Source organism: Ranitomeya variabilis, chromosome 6 (assembly GCF_051348905.1).
Source record: "Ranitomeya variabilis isolate aRanVar5 chromosome 6, aRanVar5.hap1, whole genome shotgun sequence".
In the NCBI taxonomy this organism is placed as follows: Eukaryota; Metazoa; Chordata; class Amphibia; order Anura; family Dendrobatidae; genus Ranitomeya; species Ranitomeya variabilis.
In genome coordinates, this window is record NC_135237.1 from 270,008,892 (window position 1) to 270,033,836 (window position 24,945).

General features: G+C 41.3%; 1 protein-coding gene across 1 annotated transcript in view; it reads right to left on the minus strand.

Moving 5' to 3' along the window:
• Positions 1-24,945, minus strand: part of AHRR (aryl hydrocarbon receptor repressor) — a 462,221-nt gene that overhangs the window by 385,611 nt on the left and 51,665 nt on the right. Inside the window, exon 3 of the mRNA XM_077269620.1 lies at positions 13,612-13,793. Within this exon, the coding sequence (XP_077125735.1) occupies positions 13,612-13,793 (182 nt within the window). The remainder of the gene's footprint in view (positions 1-13,611; positions 13,794-24,945) is intronic.

Consider the following 24,945-nt stretch of genomic DNA (forward strand, 5'->3'; position numbering starts at 1 on the left):
AATTTTGGCTTGAGGAATGGACAAAAATCCCAGCGGCAACATATGGAAAGCTCACAGAGACTTAACCAAAGCTACTTAGAGCTGTATTTGCCACAAAATGAGGCTCTACAAAGTACTTGACTTTAGGGGTGTGAATAGTTATGCACACTAAAATTTTTCAGTTATTTTGTTCCATTCGTTGTTTGCTTCACAATAAAAAGAAAGCTAAATGTTCGCAGTTGTAGGTATTTTCTTTACATGAACTGATGTAAACCCTCAAACAACAGTGAAATTACAGGTTGTGAGGTAGTAAAACATGAGAAATGCCAAGGAGGTGAATATTTTTTGCAGACCACTGTATATGTCTTCACTAACAGAACCCTTTTTTTCCACAGTATATAAAATTATATTTAATAAGCCTTGAAATAAACCTGTTAGGGCTCATCCAGACAAGGTATGTGTGCTATTTGTTTGCACAATATACCAAACACGGAAAGCAAACCGACCACTTATAGATTATGTGCTAGTGCACATGAATGATTTTCTGCAGCATACAGTATTGTTGTCCATTTTACAGACCATACTAATGCATGCAGTAACAGGCACCCATATGTAATAAGGGTCATGTCGACAAATTGACTGGCCTTATTCCCACATTAGAATTTGGTGAGTGTTTCACATCAGTCCTTTCAAGCTAAAATCAGGATTTGAATGCGCAAATATAAAACCTGTAATAGGAAAATTCACAACTGTATTTTTTGTGTAGACAACCCACTCCTGCGTTTGGCTGCCAATAATGATATACTGACCAAAAATGCTCACCTGTGTGTAAAGCCCCCGTCACACTAAGCGAGGTCGCTAGCGAGATCGCTGCTGAGTCACAAGTTTTGTGACGCAACAGCGACCTCAGTAGCGATCTCGCTATGTTTGACACGTAGCAGCGACCAGGCCCCTGCTGTGAGATCGCTGGTCGTGTCGGAATGGCCTGGACCTTTTTTCGATCGTTGAGGTCCCGCTGACATCGCTGAATCGGTGTGTGTGACACGGATTCAGCGATGTCTTCACTGGTAACCAGGGTAATCATCGGGTTTCTAAGCGCAGGGCCGTGCTTAGTAACCCGATGTTTACCCTGGTTACCATCGTAAATGTAAAAAACAAACAAACACTACATACTCACATTCCGGTGTCCGTCAGGTCCCTTGCCGTCTGCTTCCCGCACTGACTGAGCGCCGGCCGTAAAGTGAAAGCACAGCACAGCGGTGACGTCACCGCTCTGCTGTTAGGGCCGGCACTCACAGTCAGTGCAGGAAGCGGACGCCGGGGGACACGAAGGTGAGTATGTACTGTTTGTTTTTTCACATTTTACACTGGTAACCAGGGTAAACATCGAGTTACTAAGCGAGGCCCTGCGCTTAGCAACCCGATGTTTACCCTGGTTACCCGGGGACCTCGGCATCGTTGGTCGCTGGAGAGCTGTCTGTGTGACAGCTCCCCAGCGACTAAACAGCGACGCTGCAGCGATCGGCATAGTTGTCTGTATCGCTGCAGCGTCGCTAAGTGTGACGGGGCCTTAAATCTATATGCCTCATTCAGATACGCATATTTTGAGTAGTTGTACTGTCCTTGTTTGTAATTGATAGATGGCAGGCAGATTACAGGCGATGAACTCAGAGAGGGGGTGCATCTCAACAGTACACAGGAGAACAGGGGAAGGGTTGTGCAGCACTGAGGAGAAACAGTGTGCTGCTGCAAAATGTAGATTTAGCAGGTAAAAAAGAGAACCACCCATTCAGCTCTTTGAAACTGAATAACCAGAGGGGAAAAAGAAATGAAAAAAAGATACAAATGTGCAAGAAAAAAATGTTCTGTTGTGTTCGAAGATACTGTTCTTTGTGAAAAATATTGTCCTTTAATATAAGCACCTTGAAAATTAAGAGCTAGCATTGGGGTTCTGACTTCTAATGTTTTAATACCTAAAGGCGCAAAACACATTTTAAACTAATAAACACATACCCAAGTAAGAGACTTAACCATAATAAATTACATAAATTTTATTTAGTAATTTGACCGTCTGTTGTGCTGAAAATCATCTGTAACCCCTTACGGACAAGGGGTATTTCCGTTTTTGCGTTTCCACTTTTTGCTCCCCTTGTTCCCATGGCCATAACTTTTTTATTTTTCTGTCAATATAGCCATGTGAGGGCTTGTTTTTTGCGGGATGAGTTTTAATTTTGAATGGCACAATTGATTTTACCATATCATGTACTGGAAAATGGGAAAACAAATCCAAATGACCTGCAAATATGATTCTCCAGGTCATTATGAGTTCACAGACACCAAACATACCGTATTTTCTGGCATATAAGACGACTTTTTAGCCCCAAAAATTGTCCCAAAAGTCGGGGGTCGTCTTGTACGCCGGGTACGGGTGCACAGAGCGATCCTGGATGGTTCCCAGGGTCTGAAGGAGAGGAGACTCTCCTTCAGGCCCTGGGATCCATATTCATGTAAAAAATAAAGAATAAAAATAAAAAATATGGATATACTCACCCCTCCGACGGACCCTGGACCTCAGCGGTGCAAGCGTCTGCCTCCGTTCCTAAGAATGCAGTGAGTGAAGGACCTTCGGTGACGTCACAGTCACATGAGCGGTCACGTGACCGCGACGTCATCGTAGGTCCTTCACTCACTGCATTCTTAGGAACGGAGGCAGACCCTTGCACCGCTGAGGTCCAGGGTACGTCGGAGGGGTGAGTATATCCATATTTTTTTTTTTATTCTTTATTTTTTACATGAATATGGATCCCAGGGCCTGAAGGAGAGTCTCCTCTCCTCCAGACCCTGGGAACCACACGCCGTATAAGATGACTGGGCGTATAAGATGACCCCCGTCTTATACGGCGGGTATATCCCAAATTCCATATTTTATATGGAAAAGTTGGGGGTCGTCTTATACGCCAAGTCGTCTTATACACCAGAAAATACGGTATCTAGGTTTTTTTTTTTATTTAAGTGATCAAAAAAAATTCCAATGTTTGTAAAAAAAAAAAAAAAAAGTTGCCATTTTCCAAGACCCGTAGCGTCTCCATTTATCAGGATCTGGAGCCGGGTGAGGACTTATTTTTTGCACGCCGACCTGATGTTTTTATTGATATGATATTGGTGTGTATATGATTTTTTGGTCGCTTGTTATTGCATTTTACTGCAATGTGACAGCGACCAAAAAACATAATCCTGGCCTTTCAAATTTTTTTCTCATGACGCCATTTACAAATCGGATTAATTATGTTTATATATTTATAGATTGGGCAATTCTGAACACGGCAATACGGTCATGTGACAAGGGTGCCGATGAGAGGAGGTAATGACGCGCTTCCTGCTCGTGCATTTTAAATGCCGCTGTCAGAGTTTAACATGTTAACAACCGCGGGTAGATCGCGATTCCACCCCCAGCTGTTAGGAGCACATGTCAGCTGATCAGATTAGCTGTCATGTGTCAGAAAAGGTGCGGGCTCATTGGACTCTGCCCGTCATTGGACATTAAGGGGTTAATCCAATATGCTCATTAAATGCTTAGTGCATCTTTTTGAAAATATTAAGATTTCAGAGTCCTCAGTGGTTGATACCTTTTAATGGCTAACTGAAAAGATGGTAACTAATTGCAAGCTTTTGAGACTACTAGGGTCTCTTCATCAGGCATAGAATAACACAAAATTCGAAGAGTGACATTTATGCACAACAGGACACAGGAATAATGCAATGGAGAAGACAAGTGACATGAAGCAAAACTATAAATGTGGGACAGGGAGAAAACAGCTTTGGCCGTAAATACTGGAGCAGTTCATAGATAAGGAGTATGAAAATATTATTGTCCTGTGACTGAGATTTGGTCAATGATTGTGATGCCCCAAATGATCTGAGGAGCACATTCCTTTTGTGCATAAATATGTGACTCTTCAGATTTTGTGCAGTGAACTAGCCTGAATGTCATCCTAAAGGGCTATTCTATCTTAAGACAAAAGAGATGTGGCCCCAACAAGGAAAGTGCATTACATTTCAAACGAGAGGCTCACCCTTTAAATATGCCACTTATTTTTTATTATTTTCATGGTTTCTCAATTCAGTCACCTGTGGGTCATGAGAAATATTATTGAACAAAAAAAGTGTAAAGAGTATCTTAACTTAAACTTTAATTTTTTTTTATAATTTTGTCCAGCAAGAACATGAAACTTTGAAAATTAATTTCTTTTTTGGTTTTTCCTACATTATTGTAAAAACAATGCATATAAGTAGCTTCCAAAACCAATGCATTTCTATGTGCCTGCCTTTACATGCATTGATATCAGAATGCACTCATTTGGAGTATTGATGATGGCAAACTGAGTCTCGCTAACTTGGGGGATAAGCTGCTGCAGGAGATTGTTCTGTGGACCTTTTGACTGCCATGTTCTGTATTCCAAAAGAGCAAGTTCTGATATCTATAAAGTATGGTAGATCAGATCATTCGGCTGCACATAGAGATATAGACACAGGGACACTGTCTCTTTAAATCTTCCACTGGTGTATTAAATGCACTGCATAAATGAGTGCAGAGTTAACAAACTAAACATGGCCTTTCTGGCCTAATAGGAAAACAAAAAAACATAACATATGGCACAGTCCGTGTTACCGCCCGCTCAGGTACAAAAATAAAAACGTTCAGCTTGCCTTAACATGGCCAATTAACCCCTCTCAGCATTAGTGTCCTGGGGCATTTTCCTAGGTTCATATCACTAAAGCTAACAACCTCAGTGACACATATCTCTCCTCCAGTACTTTGCCATTGACTTTGTTCAGGTTCCCAATAAGAAGGAGTCTTGCTTCTCCTTTGACTGTTGTGATTATAAGAACAATCTCCAGCACCAGCTTATCTTCAGATGTAATACACAGAGGTGATCTTTTCACTGTCATCATCTTTACTACACATGAGTACATTCTGATAGGCAGGCAGAGGTGTGGAAGTCACATATATCCATTTTTTTTACAGTAACGAAGACAAATTCCCAATTCTATTTTTTCTGTGGTGTGCTCTCACTTTCAAAGGTGTACTCAAGTCATCAATCATCAGAGTTTATATTAAAGACATTTATTAGAGTTTTGTGCAATATACTGTATCTCACAATTGTTGTAATTTCTGGACTGCTTAGCCAGTGGCAGGGAATATTACCAGTCTGGAAATAAAAAGCAAACCAACAAAAAAAAAATGGAATAACTAAAGCAAACCGCTGTGTCACTCTGTGTGGTCTTGCACAAGTGTTGACAGTATTTGTTAAACATTTCCTAGAATTGCTTCTATATGATCTGCATTAAAGTACCCCACGAAATCCTCAAGCATGCTTGAAATTTATATTGTGGTGGGATTTTTTTCTCTCTAAAAGCAAGGGAAAAAACTATGGAAAAATGCACTGAATATAAAAGGTTCTGCAAAAAAAATCTCTGCAAGGGCAGTATGGTATAGAAACAGATTTTCTTTTCTATTTGCACATTTTGTAATTATAACTATTTAGGAACGCAGCTCCCCAAACTGACCCTCTCCATACAAGCTGTGACTGACAAGTTGTGCGTGTGCATTCATATACCCACATGGTAGCCATCAATCACAAGTATGAGTCAGCTGTATTATGTGATAGTTATTACTATTAGCCAAATGGCACATTATTTATATAGTTTTCGCAGATTGGCACACCACTTCTCTATACTACCCCACATTTAAAGGGATTCTCTGAACTAGAAAAAATGAAAGAAAATGCTATTATAAATAAATTCTTATATACTTTTAATTAGCATCTGTATTTAATTATTACTACTAGGGTGGTAATAACCAAAGTACATTAAAACAACTGTGAACTTGTTACACTGATAGATACCTGTCCTGGAATGGTAGGGGAGGTGCCTGTGAGCATGTGCAGTAGGAAACTCAGCATCCTCCCTTCTGTCACAGATGTGGTTTGTGGAACCACTGTGCCACGGACCGTGGAGAGCCTGGAGGGGCGTGAGTAAGTGAACACCTGACGGTTCACTAGAGCCTCTAATGGTGAAGTTAGACTTGGCTCCAGATGAATGCCAAGTGCCATTCCAGGACAGACCAACAGACATGCAGCAGCTGGACCCAGAGGACAGACTGGAGGGAGCAGTTGGCAGAGTTTGATTTAGAATGCAGCAGACAGAGTTGTCATCAGAGTGCAGCAGACAGAGTTCTCATCAGAGTGCAGCAGGCAGGATCTGCATCAGATTGCAGCAGGCAGGATCTGCATCAGAGTGCAGCAGCCAGGATCTGCATCAGAGTGCAGCAGCCAGGATCTGCATCAGAGTGCAGCAGGCAGGATTTGCACCAGAATGCAGCAGGCAGGATTTGCACTGGAGTGCAGCATGGACAGGTATGCAACCTTACACAAATTAGACTGCAAAACATGAAGGTTGCTCAGGCACCTCCCCAGGGGGGAGGAAGCAATATATACATAATGTCCCACAGCTATTGGCTGGGGAGGAAATAGAAAGTGCATGCGCCGAACCTTTTAAGAGGGCAGGAGTGCACGTGCCCTAAGGACAAGGCTAGATGACCGGTTGGAAGCATGCAGAGAATGGGGAAGGGAAGAACTGACAACAGCATGGGTGAGTGCAGTGACATGCTGGAGTGTTAGGGCTGGCAAAATGCACTGAGTATATTTAGATATTATTATTGGTGCGTTCGCAGCCCGGGATCCACCGTGCAGGAGACCAACCTGCTGCTAGCAAATGGTGGCACAATATGGCGGTAGAAGCGAACACTGTTACTTCACAGAGTCAAACAGAAGGGAAAACACTGTGCCCTGTTAATTAGAGTCACAGGGAAACACAGCTGCCTAACAGAGCAAAAGCAATCAGTGGTCAGGGAGTAGCAAGCACACAAACACCTCATCTCCGGTGGTGCCGGAATTCGAATGGCTTTACACCAGCCCTGAATTCACCATACAAACTCCTCACCGGAGGTGCCTGTATTCTAGTGGCTTATTTCAGCCGGACCCTGACCACAAGCAGACAAGACCACTGAGTAGCTAAAGCTCATAACATAAGCTGATACTAGCGCATGGCCGAGCGGCCATGCTAACCTTTTATAGCTGCAGCAACTTCAGGACCTTTCTAGAGGAACAATGGGAGCTGCCACAGTACCTGAGCATGTGACCCCCGACCTCCAATGAGAGGTCTTACCCCGGGCATGCTCAGAAGGGGAAAAGCAGGACTTAGTCCCAGAGACGTCTGCTCGCCGCTGACCAGTACTGGCTACAATGGCTGAGCCTGGAAGGACAGCAGTAACCATCCACACAGTATCAGGCTGAGCCAGACGCTGGGACTGACGTCTCCGCTGAGCAGGCTCCACTGCGGCTAGAGAAGAATGGGAGACAACAGCAGAGATGGTTCAAGATTCCCCCTGTGCAGAGGCGGGAACTCAACCCCTAACACGGAGACCCTGCCTGTCAGAGCAGGACTCTGGCGTGGTGCTAACACCTTCATATGTAGGGATGTGCTCCACTAATACTGCTGAGGTGCCATAAGTGCTGAGGTAAGGAGAGGCCACTCAACCTTCTGAGCACCTTTCTGTCTGAATGGCTATACATTGTATAGCTTACCTCCAGGCCACTCCAGAGGAGCTTCCTACTTCACATGCTCACAGACACCTGTCCTAACTAGTGTTGAGCATTCCGATACTGCAAGTATCGGGTATCGGCCGATACTTGCTGTATCGGAATTCCGATACCGAGATCCGATACTTTTGTGGTATCGGGTATCGGGTATCGAAACATTAATGTAATAATGTGTAAAAGAGAGAATTAAAATAAAAAATATTGCTATACTCACCTCTCCGACGCAGCCCGGACCTCAGCGAGGGAACCGGCAGCGTTGTTTGTTTAAAATTCGCGCGTTTACTTGGTTACGTGAAGTCCCGGCTTGTGATTGGTCGCGGCGGCCATGTTGCCGGGACGCGGACCAATCACAGCAAGCCGTGACGTAATTTCAGGTCCTTGCAGGATTTTAAAATTACGTTCCGGCGTTGTGATTGGGCGCGTCGTGGTCACATGGGCGACGTAACCAATCACAAGCCGGGACGTCACGGGAGGCTGGACACGCGCACATTTTAAAATGCGCGCGTGTCCAGCCTCCCGTGACGTCACGGCTTGTGATTGGTCGCGGCGGCCATGTTGCCGGGACGCGGACCAATCACAACGCCGGAACGTAATTTTAAAATCCTGCAGGACCTGAAATTACGTCACGGCTTGCTGTGATTGGTCCGCGTCCCGGCAACATGGCCGCCGCGACCAATCACAAGCCGTGACGTCACGGGAGGCTGGACACGCGCGCATTTTAAAATGGGCGCGTGTCCAGCCTCCCGTGACGTCCCGGCTTGTGATTGGTTGCGGCGCGGTCAACCAATCACAAGCCGGGAGGCTGGACACGCGCGCATTTTAAAATGGGCGCGTGTCCAGCCTCCCGTGACGTCCCGGCTTGTGATTGGTTGCGGCGCGGTCAACCAATCACAAGTGTGTACCAAGCTCACAATCAAGACCTGAGCCTCGCAATACATCAAAAAGTGCCAAGCTAAGCCAAACTACAGGGTTGAAAACATCATACTTCTGTATACATATAAATAAGTGTACAATTTGGACACGCGCGCATTTTAAAACGCATTTTAAAATGCGCGCGTGTCCAGCCTCCCGGCTTGTGATTGGTTGACCGCGCCGCAACCAATCACAAGCCGGGACGTCACGGGAGGCTGGACACGCGCCCATTTTAAAATGCGCGCGTGTCCAGCCTCCCATGACGTCACGGCTTGTGATTGGTTAATGGCGGCCATGTTGCCGGGACGCGGACCAATCACAGCAAGCCGTGACGTAATTTCGTCACGGCTTGCTGTGATTGGTCCGCGTCCCGGCAACATGGCCGCCCTGACCAATCACAAGCCGGGACTTCACGTAACCAAGTAAAAGCGCGAATTTTAAACAAACAACGCTGCCGGTTCCCTCGCTGAGGTCCAGGCTGCGTCGGACAGGTGAGTATAGCGATATTTTTTATTTTAATTCTTTATTTTACACAGTAATATGGTTCCCAGGGCCTGAAGGAGAGTTTCCTCTCCTTCAGACCCTGGGAACCATCAGGAATACCGTCCGATACTTGAGTCCCATTGACTTGTATTGGTATCGGGTATCGGTATCGGATTGGATCCGATACTTTGCCGGTATCGGCCGATACTTTCCGATACCGATACTTTCAAGTATCGGACGGTATCGCTCAACACTAGTCCTAACATTCTACTACAGATTTTTGTCAGAGTAACAACTCGGAGTCCATTTTAATTCTATAGTGATAACCTCTGTAGCCAAAAGGATTGTGATTTTCTAATTAAATGTATACAGTAAAGTATTTATAATGACATTTCATTTAGTTATTTTTTTCCTTATTCCCAGACAACCCATTTAAGAGGGATAACTCACACTCCTGTGCAGCAGCCACAGATCACTATAGTGGCCAATGGAATGGGACATGCGAATAGATTTACAGCAGCTGTAATATATACCTGCCACATTTATAGCAAGTAAACAGGCCTACGGAGTAATATACTATGGCCAAAGTGTCAAGTGAATGTCATACTTGCCTATAATGCATATACTTTTACATGAATAACACATATAACACATGCATGACCAAGGTATATTTTTAAAGTAGCATTTGGACATGCAAAAAGAAATATTAAAGGTCTAATTTGTGTAGTAATATGCACTATGTGGACTAAAGTTTTGGGACATACCTCTTAATCACTGAATTCAGAGTTTTCATTCAGTCCTATTGCTTCAGGTATATTATATCAAGCATCTAGCCATGTAGTCTGCCTTTATACATTTTTTTGAAAGAATGGGTTGCAGTAAGTCAGTTTCTGGAATTTCTTTCTTTCTATGATCAACTGTGAGAGGTATTATTGAAAAGTGGAAGCATTTAGAAACCCCAGCAACTCAGCACAAAGTGACAGACTGCGCAAAGTTACATAAGGTGCATAAAAGTCGACAATAATCTCCACACTCAATAAGCAGAAAATTAGAACAAAACTGTGGCCTGAAATCTTCATGGCATGGGTTTCCATGTCCGAGCAGCTATGTGCAAGGCTTGCATCACTTAGCACAATGCCAAGCATCAGATGGAATGGTGTAAAGCATGCCACCACTAGTCTGTGAAAAGGTGTTCTCAGAAGAGTCCAATCACGCTTCTCAATCTGATGGATCAATCTCAGTTTGCCAAATTCCAGGAGAGTGCTAACTGCTTGACTGCTGTGTGCCAACTGCAAAGTTTGGTGGAGGAAGAATAATGCTCTGGGGTTATTTTTCATGCGTTGGCTTGGGCCCCCTTGGTCCACTGAATGGAAAACTTAATGCTTCAGAATATCAAAATATTCAGAGAAAATGCTTCCAACTTTGTGCAAACAGTTTTGGGACGGTCCATTTCTGCTCCTGCATGACTGTGGCCCAATGCATAAAGAAAGATCCATATTGGCATTGTTGGGTTAGCTTAGTGTGGAAGAAGTTAAGTAGCCTGCACAGAATCCTGCCCTCAACCCCATCAAAAACCTTTGGGATGAGTCCAGACATCTCAACAAATCAGTGTCTGACCTCACAAATGTTCAAAATTTTACCAAAATTCCCAGTCACACTTCAATGTCTTGCAGAAAGCCTTCCCGAAGAGCAGAAGCTGTTTTAGATTTAAACTGTATGTTAGTTAATGTTTATGGATTTATAACAGTATATTATACAAGCTCCTTTAAATGTAATGTGCATAACACATTGGTAACAAACTATGGTAAGTTGTGCACTAAAGGTTATTGGTGCTGAGTCATTTTATGGCCATTTATTTTTCCCCATTAATCATTACTATTTATTAGATGTAGACCAAATAAAATCAATATCTTTCTTTTATTTTCTTGTTGTAAAATAATTTTCTACTTTTCTGATGACTGGTCTTTATACAGCAGCTATCAAAATAGTAGAAATAAAAGTTTATCATGACTCAAGATAGTTGCAAATACTTATTGGTTTGACTAAGTCAACTTTATTTTTCACTTGTATGAGTGGAACATTTGCATTGACCACATAACATTTACTGGCTGCTTTGGGGTGATCTTTAGGAACAGCATGTAGGAACTGTCAACTCGTTGTATTGCCATGTAAAACTGAGAAAGCAGACCAACGCTGACTGTAGGAATTGGCATTTTAACTTGTATCGTTTTAACTGATAAGTAAACAGCAATATATCAAATTAAATGTTTGCTGATGCAATGTTATTCTAATGCAAAAAGAACTACATTTTACATATAAGAAATCTTTTAGAGTTTGTTAAAGGAGTATTCATTCTGGTTTCAACAACTAAATATTTTTCTAATAAATATTTATCTTTAAATGAGCAAATACATGTCCTTTTATGTATAAACTCCCTCACTCCCCCATAAAAACTGGGAGTCTGATCTTACAACATGATGAGTTGTGTCTTTCTATCTGAAGAGTATACAATTGTGCTTGAAAGTTTGTGAATCCATCAAAATTGTACATGTTTCTGCATAAGTCTGACCGAAAACTACATCAGATTTTCTCAAATGTCCTTAAGGTAGATAATGTGAATCAAATCAAACAAATGAATGAAAAATATGACTATTTAACTTTTGTTGAGAAACATCATCCAATATCAAATGTCTGTGAGTGGCAAAAGTGCAAACCTTTAGTATTCACAGATAATTTTAAATTGAAATTTGAGTCTGGAGTATTCAATCAATGAGATTATAATCCGGTGTGAGTGGGTGTCCTGTTTTATTTAAAGAACAGAGATTTACCAAAGTCTGATCTTCACAACAGATTTGTGGAAGTATATTATTTCATGAACGAAGAAAGATTTCTGAGGACTTCAGGGTGGGGAAGGTTGCAAATCCATCTCAAAAGAGTTTGGACTCCACAAATTAAGAGTCAGATAGATAGTGTACAAATGGAGAAAATTCAAGGCAATTATTAGCCTTCCTAAAGGTGGACGACCAACAAAGAACCCTTGAAGAGCAAGATGCAAGATGCAGAATAGTCCACAAGGTTACAATGGAACCCAAGGTAACCCCTAAGAAAGTAATGGCCTCTCTCATATTAGCTAATGTTATTGATTCTACCATTACACCGAACAACAATGGAGTGCATGACATGATTGCAAGGAAAAAGCTACAGTTCTCCAAAAAGAATATTGCTGCCTGTCTATAGTTTGCTAAACATCACCTGGACAAGACAAGAGGCTAATGTAATGTAAAATGTCAGGTCATCTGTGTATGAGCTGAATCTCCAGAGAACGCTTCCTAAAGAAATGTTATGAAAAGACATGAAATGAATAGTTCATGGGAGAAAACCCACCAACTTAAAAGAGTTGAAGCTGTTTTGTATGGAAGACTGGGCTAAAATTCCTCCAAACCAGTGTGCAGGACTAATGGACACGTACTGGAAACGATTAGAGGCAGTTAATGATGCACAAGGAGGACACACTAGATATGGAGAGCAATGGTTTACATTCTTTTACCACTCACAGAAATGTATTATTGGATAATTTTCCAGAATGCAAAAGACTGAGTGCATTAGCTCAAGAAGTGCAGTAGGGTTTTTTAAAAAAACCAAAACATAGTATGCAAAACCATCCTTACCAGACATTATATATCGCATTCAAAAATATTCAACATAAATAGGTGAAAAATACAAACGGAGGCAATGCTCACAGTTTCTTGCTACAGTAGAGTAAACTACTAGTGTTGATTGGTCTAGCTTAGATATAACAAAATATGCAAGTGACAAATAAATGCCAAGTTTTCAATTCCATACATTGTACTATATATTAAAATCAACTCTCCATATTTTTTAATGCTATAGTAAACTTTAAATACACAGCATTGTTTGTTTGTTACTTTTTTTTGCTGCAATTTTGCATTTACTAAGAGAAACAAATAAAAAGATCATCAAAATGTATGGCAAACACTTAAAAAATACCCCCTTTTTAGCAAACGTTTTAAAACACCAAAAAAGTGGGTGAACTAGAGCCCGTAAGGGGTTTATACAAAAGTGAAACAATAGGAAACCCTTCAAGCACGCTATGTTCTGCCCTTTGCAAATTTAATCAGTATTTATAAGCTTATATTTTTTTTTTTCGTTTTAGGAACATGGTCTCACTTAACCAGTAAAAATAGTTTCTTTACAAAAACTGAATAAAGTAGCTCACTACAACTTTTTCCAAGGAGCAGATAAAAGCATAATGTAAAGCACCAATCGGCTGCATGCACACTCAGCCTTCTCCTGGAGCTCTGGATCACCTCTCCACAAACATTAGAGGCTAAGAAACAAAAGCAAACCTGTTTACCACTAGTATAAACTTCTAGATTGAACTTCATATTCTGCATACATCTATAAACTAATCCACATATAACATTTCCAGATACAAATGAACAGATGTCTAGGACTGTGCAGAAGTCAAGAATAAAGACTATAAAACAAATATATAAAGACTAAAAAATAATGACATTAACAGTAGAAAACCTGTCCATCTGCTGTTATAACCTACCTTGGAAGAAGCTTTTCACACGTAAATAGCTGACACTGAGTCGAAGTATGGAAAGTTTATCCAACTTTGTGATAATTTCTGGAGGAAAAGGTAGCAGGCTGGCCAGTCGATCTAATTCTGCATTCAGTCGATCTCTGTGTCTTTTGGAAGGATTTGATTTTTCACTCCCTGATGATGGTCTCCTATGATAGAAGAACATAAAGAATACATGAGTTATAATTTAAACTATATGTCCACCCTTGGGGAACATTTTTTAAGATTATGTGCATATACTGGGGGCTAAAAATAATTTTTTCAATTGGGTTTCATTAAAAATTTTGCATAGTTTGCCTTCTATAGCCTATGTGTTGTATTGTTAATTGGTGGCTGTAGAAAGAGTTAATTGAGATTTTGTCAGTCAGCCAGCTACACAATCTGACTGAGAGTTTGTAACTGTCTTTTTCTGAATTCCTCTCAGCTAATTTATGACCAGAGACCACATAAAAGTTTTTTTTTTTAAAAACTCAGTTTCAAAAATTATTTTTAGCCCCAACTGCAGGCATTTTAGTAAAAAGAATTTTAAAAATTCCCCTCTCACAAATGAACAACCCCTTTACAACATTTGATATAGGTTTACGTCATGGTCGGGAAGGGATTCCTGCAAACATAAATTTATGTTATGGTGATCATGTGGCCACAGTAGCAAGTGCCCACATGATCGCTACCGGGTGCTCGGCTTAAGTGAAAGCCGAGCCTCACCTGTCACTACCAGGAGTGCTGCCCGTACTGCCCCATGCCATTTACCCCCTAAATGCCACAATCAATCATGATGACCTCTGGGACAGCAAGCTACGCAAGCCTGTTTTTGAAAAACACCCATGGAGTTAAAACTGTCATTACACTTGTAGATAAATTCCTACTCAGGTGTAATTTCCAAACTGAGGTCACTAGAGAGGGCATTCTGCTCTTCTGGCGCTTAGGGGTTATGTATATGGAGTTTGCAAACTATTCTACACTAATTTGTTCTCCAAGAGTCAAACAGCGCTCCTTCCCTCCCGATTCTCGTTGTGTAGATAAGCAGTACTGTACAGACACATATGGGGTATTTCCATGTTCAACAGAAATTGTGTGACAAATTTTCGTGCTTTTTTTACCCATTTCCCCTTGTGAAAATATAACATCTTTGGCTAAAACTAAATATTTGTGGTAAAAATTATTTTTTCTTCACAACCCAACGGTATAAAATTCTGTGACACATTTGTGGTGTCAATATGATGACTGCATTCTTAGATGTATACATTGAGAGGTGTGGTTTGTAAAATGAGGTCACTTATACATAGTAACATAGTAACATAGTTATTAAGGTTGAAGGAAGACTTTAAGTCCATCTAGTTCAACCCATAGCCTAACCTAGCATGCCCTAACATGTTGATGTTATGAGGGGTTCTGCTGTTCTGACACCTCAGCGGATCTTCCAGTGGGTCTTGCCATCCTGCCATCCACAAACCATAACAAAATCTGCACTAATAATATGGCATTCCTTCCCTTCTGAGCTTTCCACTGTGATTAAAAAGTATTTCCGATTAAATGTATTGGCACACTCAGGAGAAATTGTACAATAAATTGAGAGGTCAGTTTTTTTCTTATTAGCTCTTAGAAAAATGTAAAAACTTTGGAATAAAACAACATTTTAGTGGTAAATATGTAATTATTCTTTCCCCCAAAAGTATTCATTAAACATCACAGGAAAAAAAATAACAAAGCCAGAATTGCTGTTTGGTGACTTTGACTAAAAACAAAATTAGAAAAATCTAGGAAAGTCACATAATCCTCAAAATTCTAGTAATAGAAACTACAAAGCCTTATGCAAATAACAAGCCCTTACACAGCTCCATCAACGAAAAAAGTTATGACCCCTAAAATATGCCAACACATAAAAACATAAATGAGATTCTTTTTAAAAAATATAATAAAACAAATTATACATTTGGTATCCTTGACTCTGTAATGAGTGACCCAAATTATAAAAAGAGTACACTGAAAGCTATAAAACATAACCAGAATATTTTATGTCCAAAAAGTAATAAAAAGCTACGAAAAAGTCACTTGAACCCCAAAATCATACAAATAAACACTATAGATTTATCACTCAGAAAATTGTTGGTTTTTTTGTCACCTTATCTCACAAAAGATGGTGTAAAAAGTGTTGAAAAAGTCACATGCATCCAAAATGGTAAACATAAAAACTATAGCTAGTCCTGCAAAAAAAGCCCCATACTGCTCTATCAATAGAAAAAGATAAAGAATCGAAAGGCTCTAGAGATTAGTTGACAACCTTTAATGCCCAAGGGCTCAGACCACTCACCCTGCCACTGCTACCATCTATTGGACATGTGAGAACTAAATATATGTGATTGAGGGAGAACTGAAGACTGTACAACACAGGCAAACAAATACTGTTTCAGAATCTTATAATCTATCATTAAACAGCCTTAAACAGATGCTCAACACACTTTAATGTGCTATATTCCACTCAGTGGTGTTTCCTAATGAATTACAGCATTGTGTTCACCAGCTGACAGAACACAGACATGAAAAAATGAATAAGACACTTGACTGAACAAGAACTCTGACCTTTACAGATTAGAAACCCAGTCAATAACCGTACTTCTGTACAATACGTAAAAGGAATTTACCAGATAAAATTGTTTTATTTTCTTATGTAGAAAGTAGGATTTTCAAACAATTTTAACAAAGTTCCTGATTATTTTATGAATTTGGACTATGGGACATTCTGTAGTTTCTACATATTGCAAAAAGATGGTTGATGATTTGGGAAACCACCAACAACTAGAAGAGATTATCTCTAGCAATTCAGAGTTCCTGAGAAATCCTTGTACAGACTTTTATGAATCGGCACAAACAGCTTAGTTTAACGCAATGTGACTTTCATCATGAGCTTGTTAGGAAGTCGTTGTGAAGCTCACTTTATCTGTAGCCATGTCTGTATGTACATGTACCACTGAAATATTATACAGATAAATCAGGCTGATAGTGATTGGAAATATTTTTGCCTCAGAAACATTTTCTGTGTAAGTCACAAGGTTTGGTAAGGCAATGCATTAAAAAATGTCACCATACTTGAATAATCAGAGCTGAAATAAAATAATGTTAGATTCAGGCTACATTCACACATCCATGTGACACGTCCGTGTGCTGTCCATCTTTTTCTCGGACTAAATAGGAACTCATGGGGGGCAATTTATCAAGACCGGCAATTCTTTCATCAGTCTCGATGAGGGGACATTCTGGAGTGAAGCTCCAAATTCATTAAGAGGCTTTTGCCTCTTAATGAATCCATCGAAGCATGTGGTGGCATGAGCCGCTATGTGAGCCTTGCCACAAATCTTATTTCAACCCCTGCTGGAGTAACATTTGTGGTGTAGTGGATGAAGTCACATGTCATGAATTTGATGAACGGGGGTCACCACACCCTGCCGTGCCCCAGCTTTACCCACTTTATCTGCACTGGGGCAAGAATGGTGAAAACATGCATTTTTGTGTAACTTTGTGTTTGCACAAAAAATGCGACTTTTCAAAGCTTTTTTTTCACAGAAAACTGATGAAAAAGCTTTTATGAATCGCCCCCACAGAGTTTCTTGGATCTATACACAAATGGGTGAAGAACAAGGATCTCAGACTCATAGAAGGACCTATTCTGATCCATGTTTCAGCATCAGAATTGGCCATTCAGGTCTATGGGGATTTGTGAAACATGGATGAAAATTGGCAGGCTTCAGATTGCTTCTATATCTCACATATTTGTTGTTCGGTGATAAATCTGAAAAAATATGTGATCTTCCAGGGTTCTTTTAATAAGCTTTGGAGCAAAAATATTTAATTAGTGAAAAAAATGGATGAGAAAAAAAACAGATGTAATGCGGATGCTGAGAATTATTCAAATAATGAATTTTTATTCTTTCACAAAACAAAAGTGAGTATAATTTCCCAGGACAGATTTAGTGTGCATGGGTATTACACGATCGCAGCCTTTGAATGAATGTCTATTGGCTTCTTGTTAGCCGATTGGCGGTCATATAGTAGCCTGTTTAGATGAGCTGACTGCATTTTCATGAACACTAAATTATCGTTAATACAATTCAATCTGTGTGCATAGAATATCAAAATATTCAGCAGCACATTCCTATTTACACAATAGGACGTGCTGCCAAAAAAAGTGATTTTTAAGCAAGCTTCAAAATTATTTTATCCAAAGAACATTCGTAGAGTGATGGACTGCCTGTTTAGAAAGGCTGATTGTCGAGAAGATTCTTGCCAGTGTAAGCGCTATATTACTTTTATGCTGATGAAACATAACAGCTGAACATGAGAGGTGTCTGTCTTATTTTCATGGTAAGACTCTATAACTATATAAACCTTCCTGAATGATCAACTAATATTTTCATCTGTATTACTAGACTGCTAACCCATTGATATTTGAACATTTAGCATTTGTCTAAATATACCAAAGGTGATCTTGCACAGATATATTAGCTAACTTTGGGAAACTAATCATTTTCGCTATACTGTTTACTCAAGTGAAGAATAAAATATAATCAAAACTTGACATACTCGAAATACTATAATGGAAATTTTCTGGTCTGTAAAGGGAATCTGCCACCAGGTTTTTCCTACCTTATCTGAGAGCAACCTGATGTAGGCAACAAATCCATCAATGTATCACTTAGTTTACTGGGTGCAGCCATTCTCACATAATCAGAGCTTTTGGATTTAGAATGAAGCAGAGCTCAGAAAGCTAACCCCGCCCTCACCAGGCTCTTTATGTACAAAGTCCATAGACAGTGAAGTGCTTATCACAGGAGGGGGCATTGCCGGACTAGTGTAGCCAGGCAATGTTAATCTCTTAGTGATAAATCAGTCAGTAAAAAACAACACTTTGACTAGTGAGACATCCCTGAATTCTGTGTTTTAGCCTCTATCTCCTGCTGTCTTCAGATTACATAGCAAAAACCTGCTGACAGATTCCTTTTAATATTGATAACCTACTGTTAGGATAAGTTGTCAATATCAGATCAGTAAATGAGTAGTCTATGAAGCAAATAGGTCTCTGCATCTGGTCTGTCTGTACTAAGAAATATGTGAAAGCAGCTTTCCAGTCATTCTGGACCCTCATAGGGTGGTTTATAAATAGCTGGGTTAAAAAAAAGTAATACAAATACTTGACTAGCCTCTATTTAATTGGGAATCCTGTAGTCCACTACTTCAGAAGGCATATACTGATGAGCCATCACCAGATTTGCCCACTCATGCCATTCATTTATTCCAGTAGAGAGTCATCACAGTCTTACAATGCCAACACACATTAGATTTTAGTCGGCTAGTAATTGACTGACAATCTAATGTGTATGGGGGCCTAATAACTCTCCCCTGACAGATGACATGGGAGAAATACTAGTTTAGCAAATTGAATATAAACACCTGATCCTTTTGTTCTCCCGAAAATATGCTAACACCAGAGCTGTCTGGCAGTGGCCATTGAAAAGACATTGGAAAGTCGTGAGAGACGGCTGTTGACTAGCAATCGTATGTAACAGTCCACTTTAGACTACTGCTTCTCTTATACTGCCAATGGTGTTTTAGAGTGTAAAATAGATAGGTAATTTCAAACTAAAACCACAAAGTCAATTGTGAAGCGAAGAATAGATAGCTAAAGGGGTTTTCTGAGTTATAGACACATTTCACACAGAGTGACTGCAGGTTCCTCCTCTCCCTGTTTATAAACTCTATACTCTTTAAGTATTGTATAGATATGTATTGCAGTCAGTGTCAAAATGGGGTACCAAGGGTCCACCACTAACATTTACTTTAGGGACCCACTGTTCAACTACATGCAAATTTTACGTTAGCCTCATTCAGGGTCGTAACGATTGTGGTCACAGAGGGTGTGACCGGACTCGTGCGGGATGGGGTCCGCCGGTGCCAATTTTGCTTAGATGTGTTTTCTCAGAGGTACATTCAGTAGAAATGTATTGTGGCACAGAGACCCAATGGGTTCCTGCTCTGCAATACATGCCGCTGCCTGATCAGTACTGGCACGCCAAAGTCAGCTGTTGGCTCCAGCGGCGGCTACAGAAAAAGACTCTGTGGTGTGAGAGAAGAGGAAGGTGAGCAGAATCATTTATTTCTTTTTAAAATGTGCAGAAGAAAAATGGAAGGGACCCAGGATGGGAGACAATATACTAGAATGGGGTCATTATACCAGAATGCAGATATTATACCAGGATGGGGACATTATACCAGAATGGGGACATTATACAAGGATGGGGGACATTGTACTATGATGGGGGACATTATACCATGATGTGTGGCATTAAACCAGGATGGAGGACATTATAGCAGGAATGGGCCCTGGATGGGGGAAAATGTTACAGCACATGCCCAAGGATGGATGAGATTACTACAAGAAGGAGCCAGGACAGGAAACATTATTACATGAGGGGTGAACATAGATGTCTTTATAGGATCTACCACACTATAAGGGCCCATAAACGTGACCAACATTTACATAGGGGCCCAGGTCTATATTTTGCACTGGAGCACATCAGACTAGTTAGCCACTGCTCTCATTCACAATTTTTCTTTTGTTTCTACATAATAATATACTGATAAGTTTGTTAAATGATGACATGTTGCCTTTGTCTGCACAGTAGTGTATCAAAGGCACAGGTGGGGTTTCACCTGTTCTTCTGTGGTCCAGTCCAAGCCTATTTGTAGTTAATATGGGAAGTACTGAATATAAGCAAAGAGCCTCTGATATAGGCAAAGTACACATTTTCTCAGATCGTAGTGGTTGTTATTTTCTCAAAATAAAAAAAAATAAAAAACCATCCTTTAAACTTCACCAAAAATTGGACTATAGAGACTGGTAGTCTGATCTAAGCATGTTCCACCAAATTTGAGTTATCTATAGTTTTGTAGGCATGATCTCTTTTCTTCTCAGATGTCAGTGGATTGTTCTTCCTCAGCGAAATGGAGCTTATCTGGACTGCTGCCTTAGTGCATTTAAGTATCAGTGCCCATTTGTAAAAAGTAAAATAAACATGCTGGCAAGATGCGAGACGCTTTTACTATGATATTATTTTCCACAGCAGTAAAGAGAGCTCTTAAAACTGTAGCCCACGTTCACTTCATGGTGCACCTGTTCCTAGTGACAACCAAGACAGTCACAGAGATAAAACCTTCACTATTAAATGTCTACTTTGCTAGACCACAGTTGGCTCACAAATCATTTCATACATACAGAATTAACTATTTCATTGCAAATATCTGCAGGACAATAGTTCTAAATTTTGGTATTGACCAAACTCATGTTAGGCTACTTTCACACTAGTGTTGTGTGACGCACGTCGCAATGTGTCGTTTTGGAGAAAAAAGTCATCCTGCAAAGTTGCCCACAGGATGCGTTTTTTCTCCATAGACTTGCATTAGCGACACATTGCGAAGCATTGCCACACGTCGCATCCGTCGTGCGACGGATGCGTCGTGTTTTGGCGGACCGTCGGCACAAAAAAAGATTCCATGTAACCTTTTTTTTGTGCGTCGCGTCCACCATTTTCGACCGCGCATGCGCGGCCGAAACTCCGTCCTCTCCTCCCCAGACTGCAGAATGGGCAGCTGATGCATTGTAAAACTGCATCCGCTGCCCACGTCTTGCAGTTTTTCACAGCGTCCGTTGGTACGTCAGCCTGACGGATCAGTGTGAAAGTAGCCTAAGGGTTTATTTCGACATATGCAAAGCTTAAGAGGTTTTCCAGAGGGAACCACATCAGGAAATTCCATAGCTTTTGCAGAATTTATTTTTCCTGGAGCATCTTTTTGCAGGTTTTTATCGTGTTTCTTTGAGCAGTTTGTAAACTTTTTGTTGGAATTTCATAAGCCTTTCTTGGCCATCTTTGACAGCTTTTTGGTAGCATTTTGGTCTGATTTACGCCCTTCTTTTCAATTCCAATAAGCAATGTGTAAAACACAAACTTTTTGGCAAAAACACTCACAAATGCTCAAAAAGATGCTCAAGGGTCTTTTGCGTGCTCTTTTAGTCTTCCTACAGTATTGTTGGTTTGAAGTGTCTTCCAAGTGGAAAACACCTAAAGAATGGTTGGTTCACTTCTTTTAACAGCTTGTCGATTTTGGAAACTATAAGCAGTTAAAAGACATTCAAAAGCCTGAACTTATCAACAGAAAATAATTTTTACATAGAAGTTGCAAATGTTAATTCTTTCGAGTGTTTTCAAAGCACTTTTTAGTTGGGTTTCGAACTGAACCTGCTCCAAACCCAACTGAAAAAGGGTTATATGAATATATACCCTTAGGAGTCAGTAATGTCATGATCCAGACCGAGTTTTGAGTCGTGTTTTCCCTTTTTCCCGGTCTGGTCATGTCAAAAGTTAACTTTTCTTAGCCTCTTTCAGCGTTCAGGTTGGCTATTTATCGCTGTTGCTTCCTGAAGGCGATGTCAGTTAAAATTTTTGCCTAGTGCTGCTGTAGCTGACTCTGATTGCTCTGATTGGTCCTGCTGTGTTTGCTGTCTGAACCCATGTTTCTGTTTTTCCCTATTCCTGTCTTGACTCAGTGTTTCCATTGAGTGTGCAGACTCCCTGATTTTGACTTGGCTTGTATCCTGACTTGTTTCAGTCCGTTGTCATTTGGCTTATCTGCTCCTGACCGTTACTGACCCCTGGCTTGTCTCTGACCGCGAGTTTGCTTATTCCTTTGGTACTGCGCTACAGTCTAGGATTTGACCCAGCTTGTTTGACTATTCTGCTGCCACCTGTGGTAGCCTCACTGCTGCACTGCAGGTCAGCTCTGTTTAGGTGCAGACCTGCTTCCTCTATACTGCCATCTAGTGAAACCTGCACCTACCTGCATTGCAGCAGCATTACAAGTAACACAAAGAAAAATAGTACAAGACTGCAATATAGAAATCCTAAAGCACGTAAATAATATAGCATATCACCCCCACTGGACAGTGTGTGTGTGCATATTCATTCAATCCCGCATCCACTCACACTATCCACTCACACTGGACAGTGGATGCGGGATTGAATGAATATGCACATACGGTGTTCAGAATGTTTATTGAAGGTAGTCCAGTGAGAAACCCCTTAAGTTGTTTTATACATTCCTTCCAAGAGCCATATATTTGTATATTTTGATGGCACTATTTGATATAATATATCATGTATTTCAAAATTAAAAAAATTCTTTGTTGGGTGCATGGGAGGAAAACATAATTGTTCCACTCCCTGCATCATTCTACAGTGTTGAATGTGTGATAGAAAAATATTTAGAATTGAGAGTCCTCAGTGGTTGATACCTTTTAATGCCTAACTGGAAAGATGGTAACAAATTGCAAGCTTTTGAGACTTCTCAGGTCTCTTCATCAGGCATAGACTAAAAGAAATTCTGAAGAATCACATATTTATGCACAGCACATCACAGAAAAAACGCCATCAATAAGACTTCTCTTATCTTAGAGTTCATCCTTGTTCTCAGTTTCTGCCCTGTCTCCCCTACATACAGACCCCCAGTTGGACATTTAGTACAAATAATTAGGTACACCACATTAGAAGTGACGCAGCTGAAAGTACCTGGTATCTTGTAGTCCTGATGTGAATTGGGGATCTTTAATGTTAGGGTTGGCGGAACGCACTGAATATATATGTATGAGACAGTTAGTGCGTTTGCAACCCGGGGTCCACCGTGCAGGAGAGAAACCTGCTGCTAGCAATAGGCGGTACTATATGGCGGTATTAGCAAACTCTGTTACTTCACAGATTTGTTAGAATAACAAGATGCTGTGCCCTGTTAAGCGCAAAGAGGAACACAGCTACCAAACAGAGCAAAACTGTGGTCATGCTGTTAGAATAACCAGAGGTGTCAGTATTCTAGGGGCTTATTTCAGCCAAGGCCCTCCCTGAATCCAAACATACAAACTCCTCATTGGAGGTGCCGGTATTCTAGGGGGTTATTAAAGCCAAACCCTGACCACATACAAGCATGACCACACTGCCGCTGAGCTCTTTAACATTGGTTAAGTACTAGCTCATGGCCGTGAAGCCATGCAAACCTTTTATAGTTTTAGCACTCAAGGACATTCCTAGTGGTCCAACAGGAACCACTTCAGGATCTGCGCATGTGACCCCCGACCTCCAATGGGAGGTCATCCCGTGGGCATGCCCAGTATGGGAAAAGCAGGACTTAGTCCCAGAAAGATCTGCTTGCTGTTGATCAGCGCTGGCTACAAAGGCAGAGCCTGGAAGAACAGTAGTAACCAGTCGCCCAGTATCAGCCTGAGTCAGACGCTGGGACTAACGTCTCTGCTGAGCAGGCTCCACTGCGGCTGGAGAAGAATGGGAGACCGCAGCGGAGATGGTTCGAGATTTCCCCTGTGTAGAGGGGGGAACTTGACACCTAACATTGCCCCCCTCCTTGGACCTCGCTACACTCGAATGCAGCAATGAGCTGCGGAGCTCGAATGTGCTCAGCAGGGTCCCAGGATCTTTCCTCTGGGCCATAACTCTTCCAGTCCACCAAATAAAATTTTTTGCCACATACCATCTTGCACCCCAAAATAGCGTTCACCTCGTAATTGTCCGTAGACGAACCCAATGTCCCAGCAGATGACTCGGAAAACCGAGACATGTATATGGGCTTTAAGAGGGACACATGAAAGGTGTCGGTGATACCTAGGCATGGAGGAAGGGCCAGACGGTAGACCACAGGATTAACCTGTTTGAGGACCTTGAAGGGACCAAAGTAGTGAGGTGCAAACTTAGTGGACTCAACTCGCAGCCTGATGTTACAGGCGGAGAGCCACACTGAGTCACTTGGAGCAGGGCGCCGATGTGCATCGGCGGAGGACCTCATTCTCTCCTTAGAGGCCTGGATGGCATTCTGAGTGTGGTCCCAAATGTCCCGTGCCTCCACAGCCCAGTCTGCCACCCTGGAGTCGGCGGAAGACATGGGCATAGGCACAGGAACCAGCAGATGCTGGCCGTAATTAAGGAGGAAAGGAGTCTGAACGGTGGAGTCGGCTATGGCGTTGTTAAGCGCAAACTCCGCCCAAGGTAGCAAGGATGCCCAGTCATCCTGCCTGGCAGAAAAAAAATGTCATAGATATGTGACCAGGGTCTGGTTGGCCCTCTCTACCAACCCATTTGTCTCAGGATGATATGCTGAGGAGAGATTCAACTCAATGCCGAGTAGACAACAAAGATCTCTCCAGAATCGAGATGCAAACTGGGGATCCCGGTCACTGACAATTTTGTCCGGCAT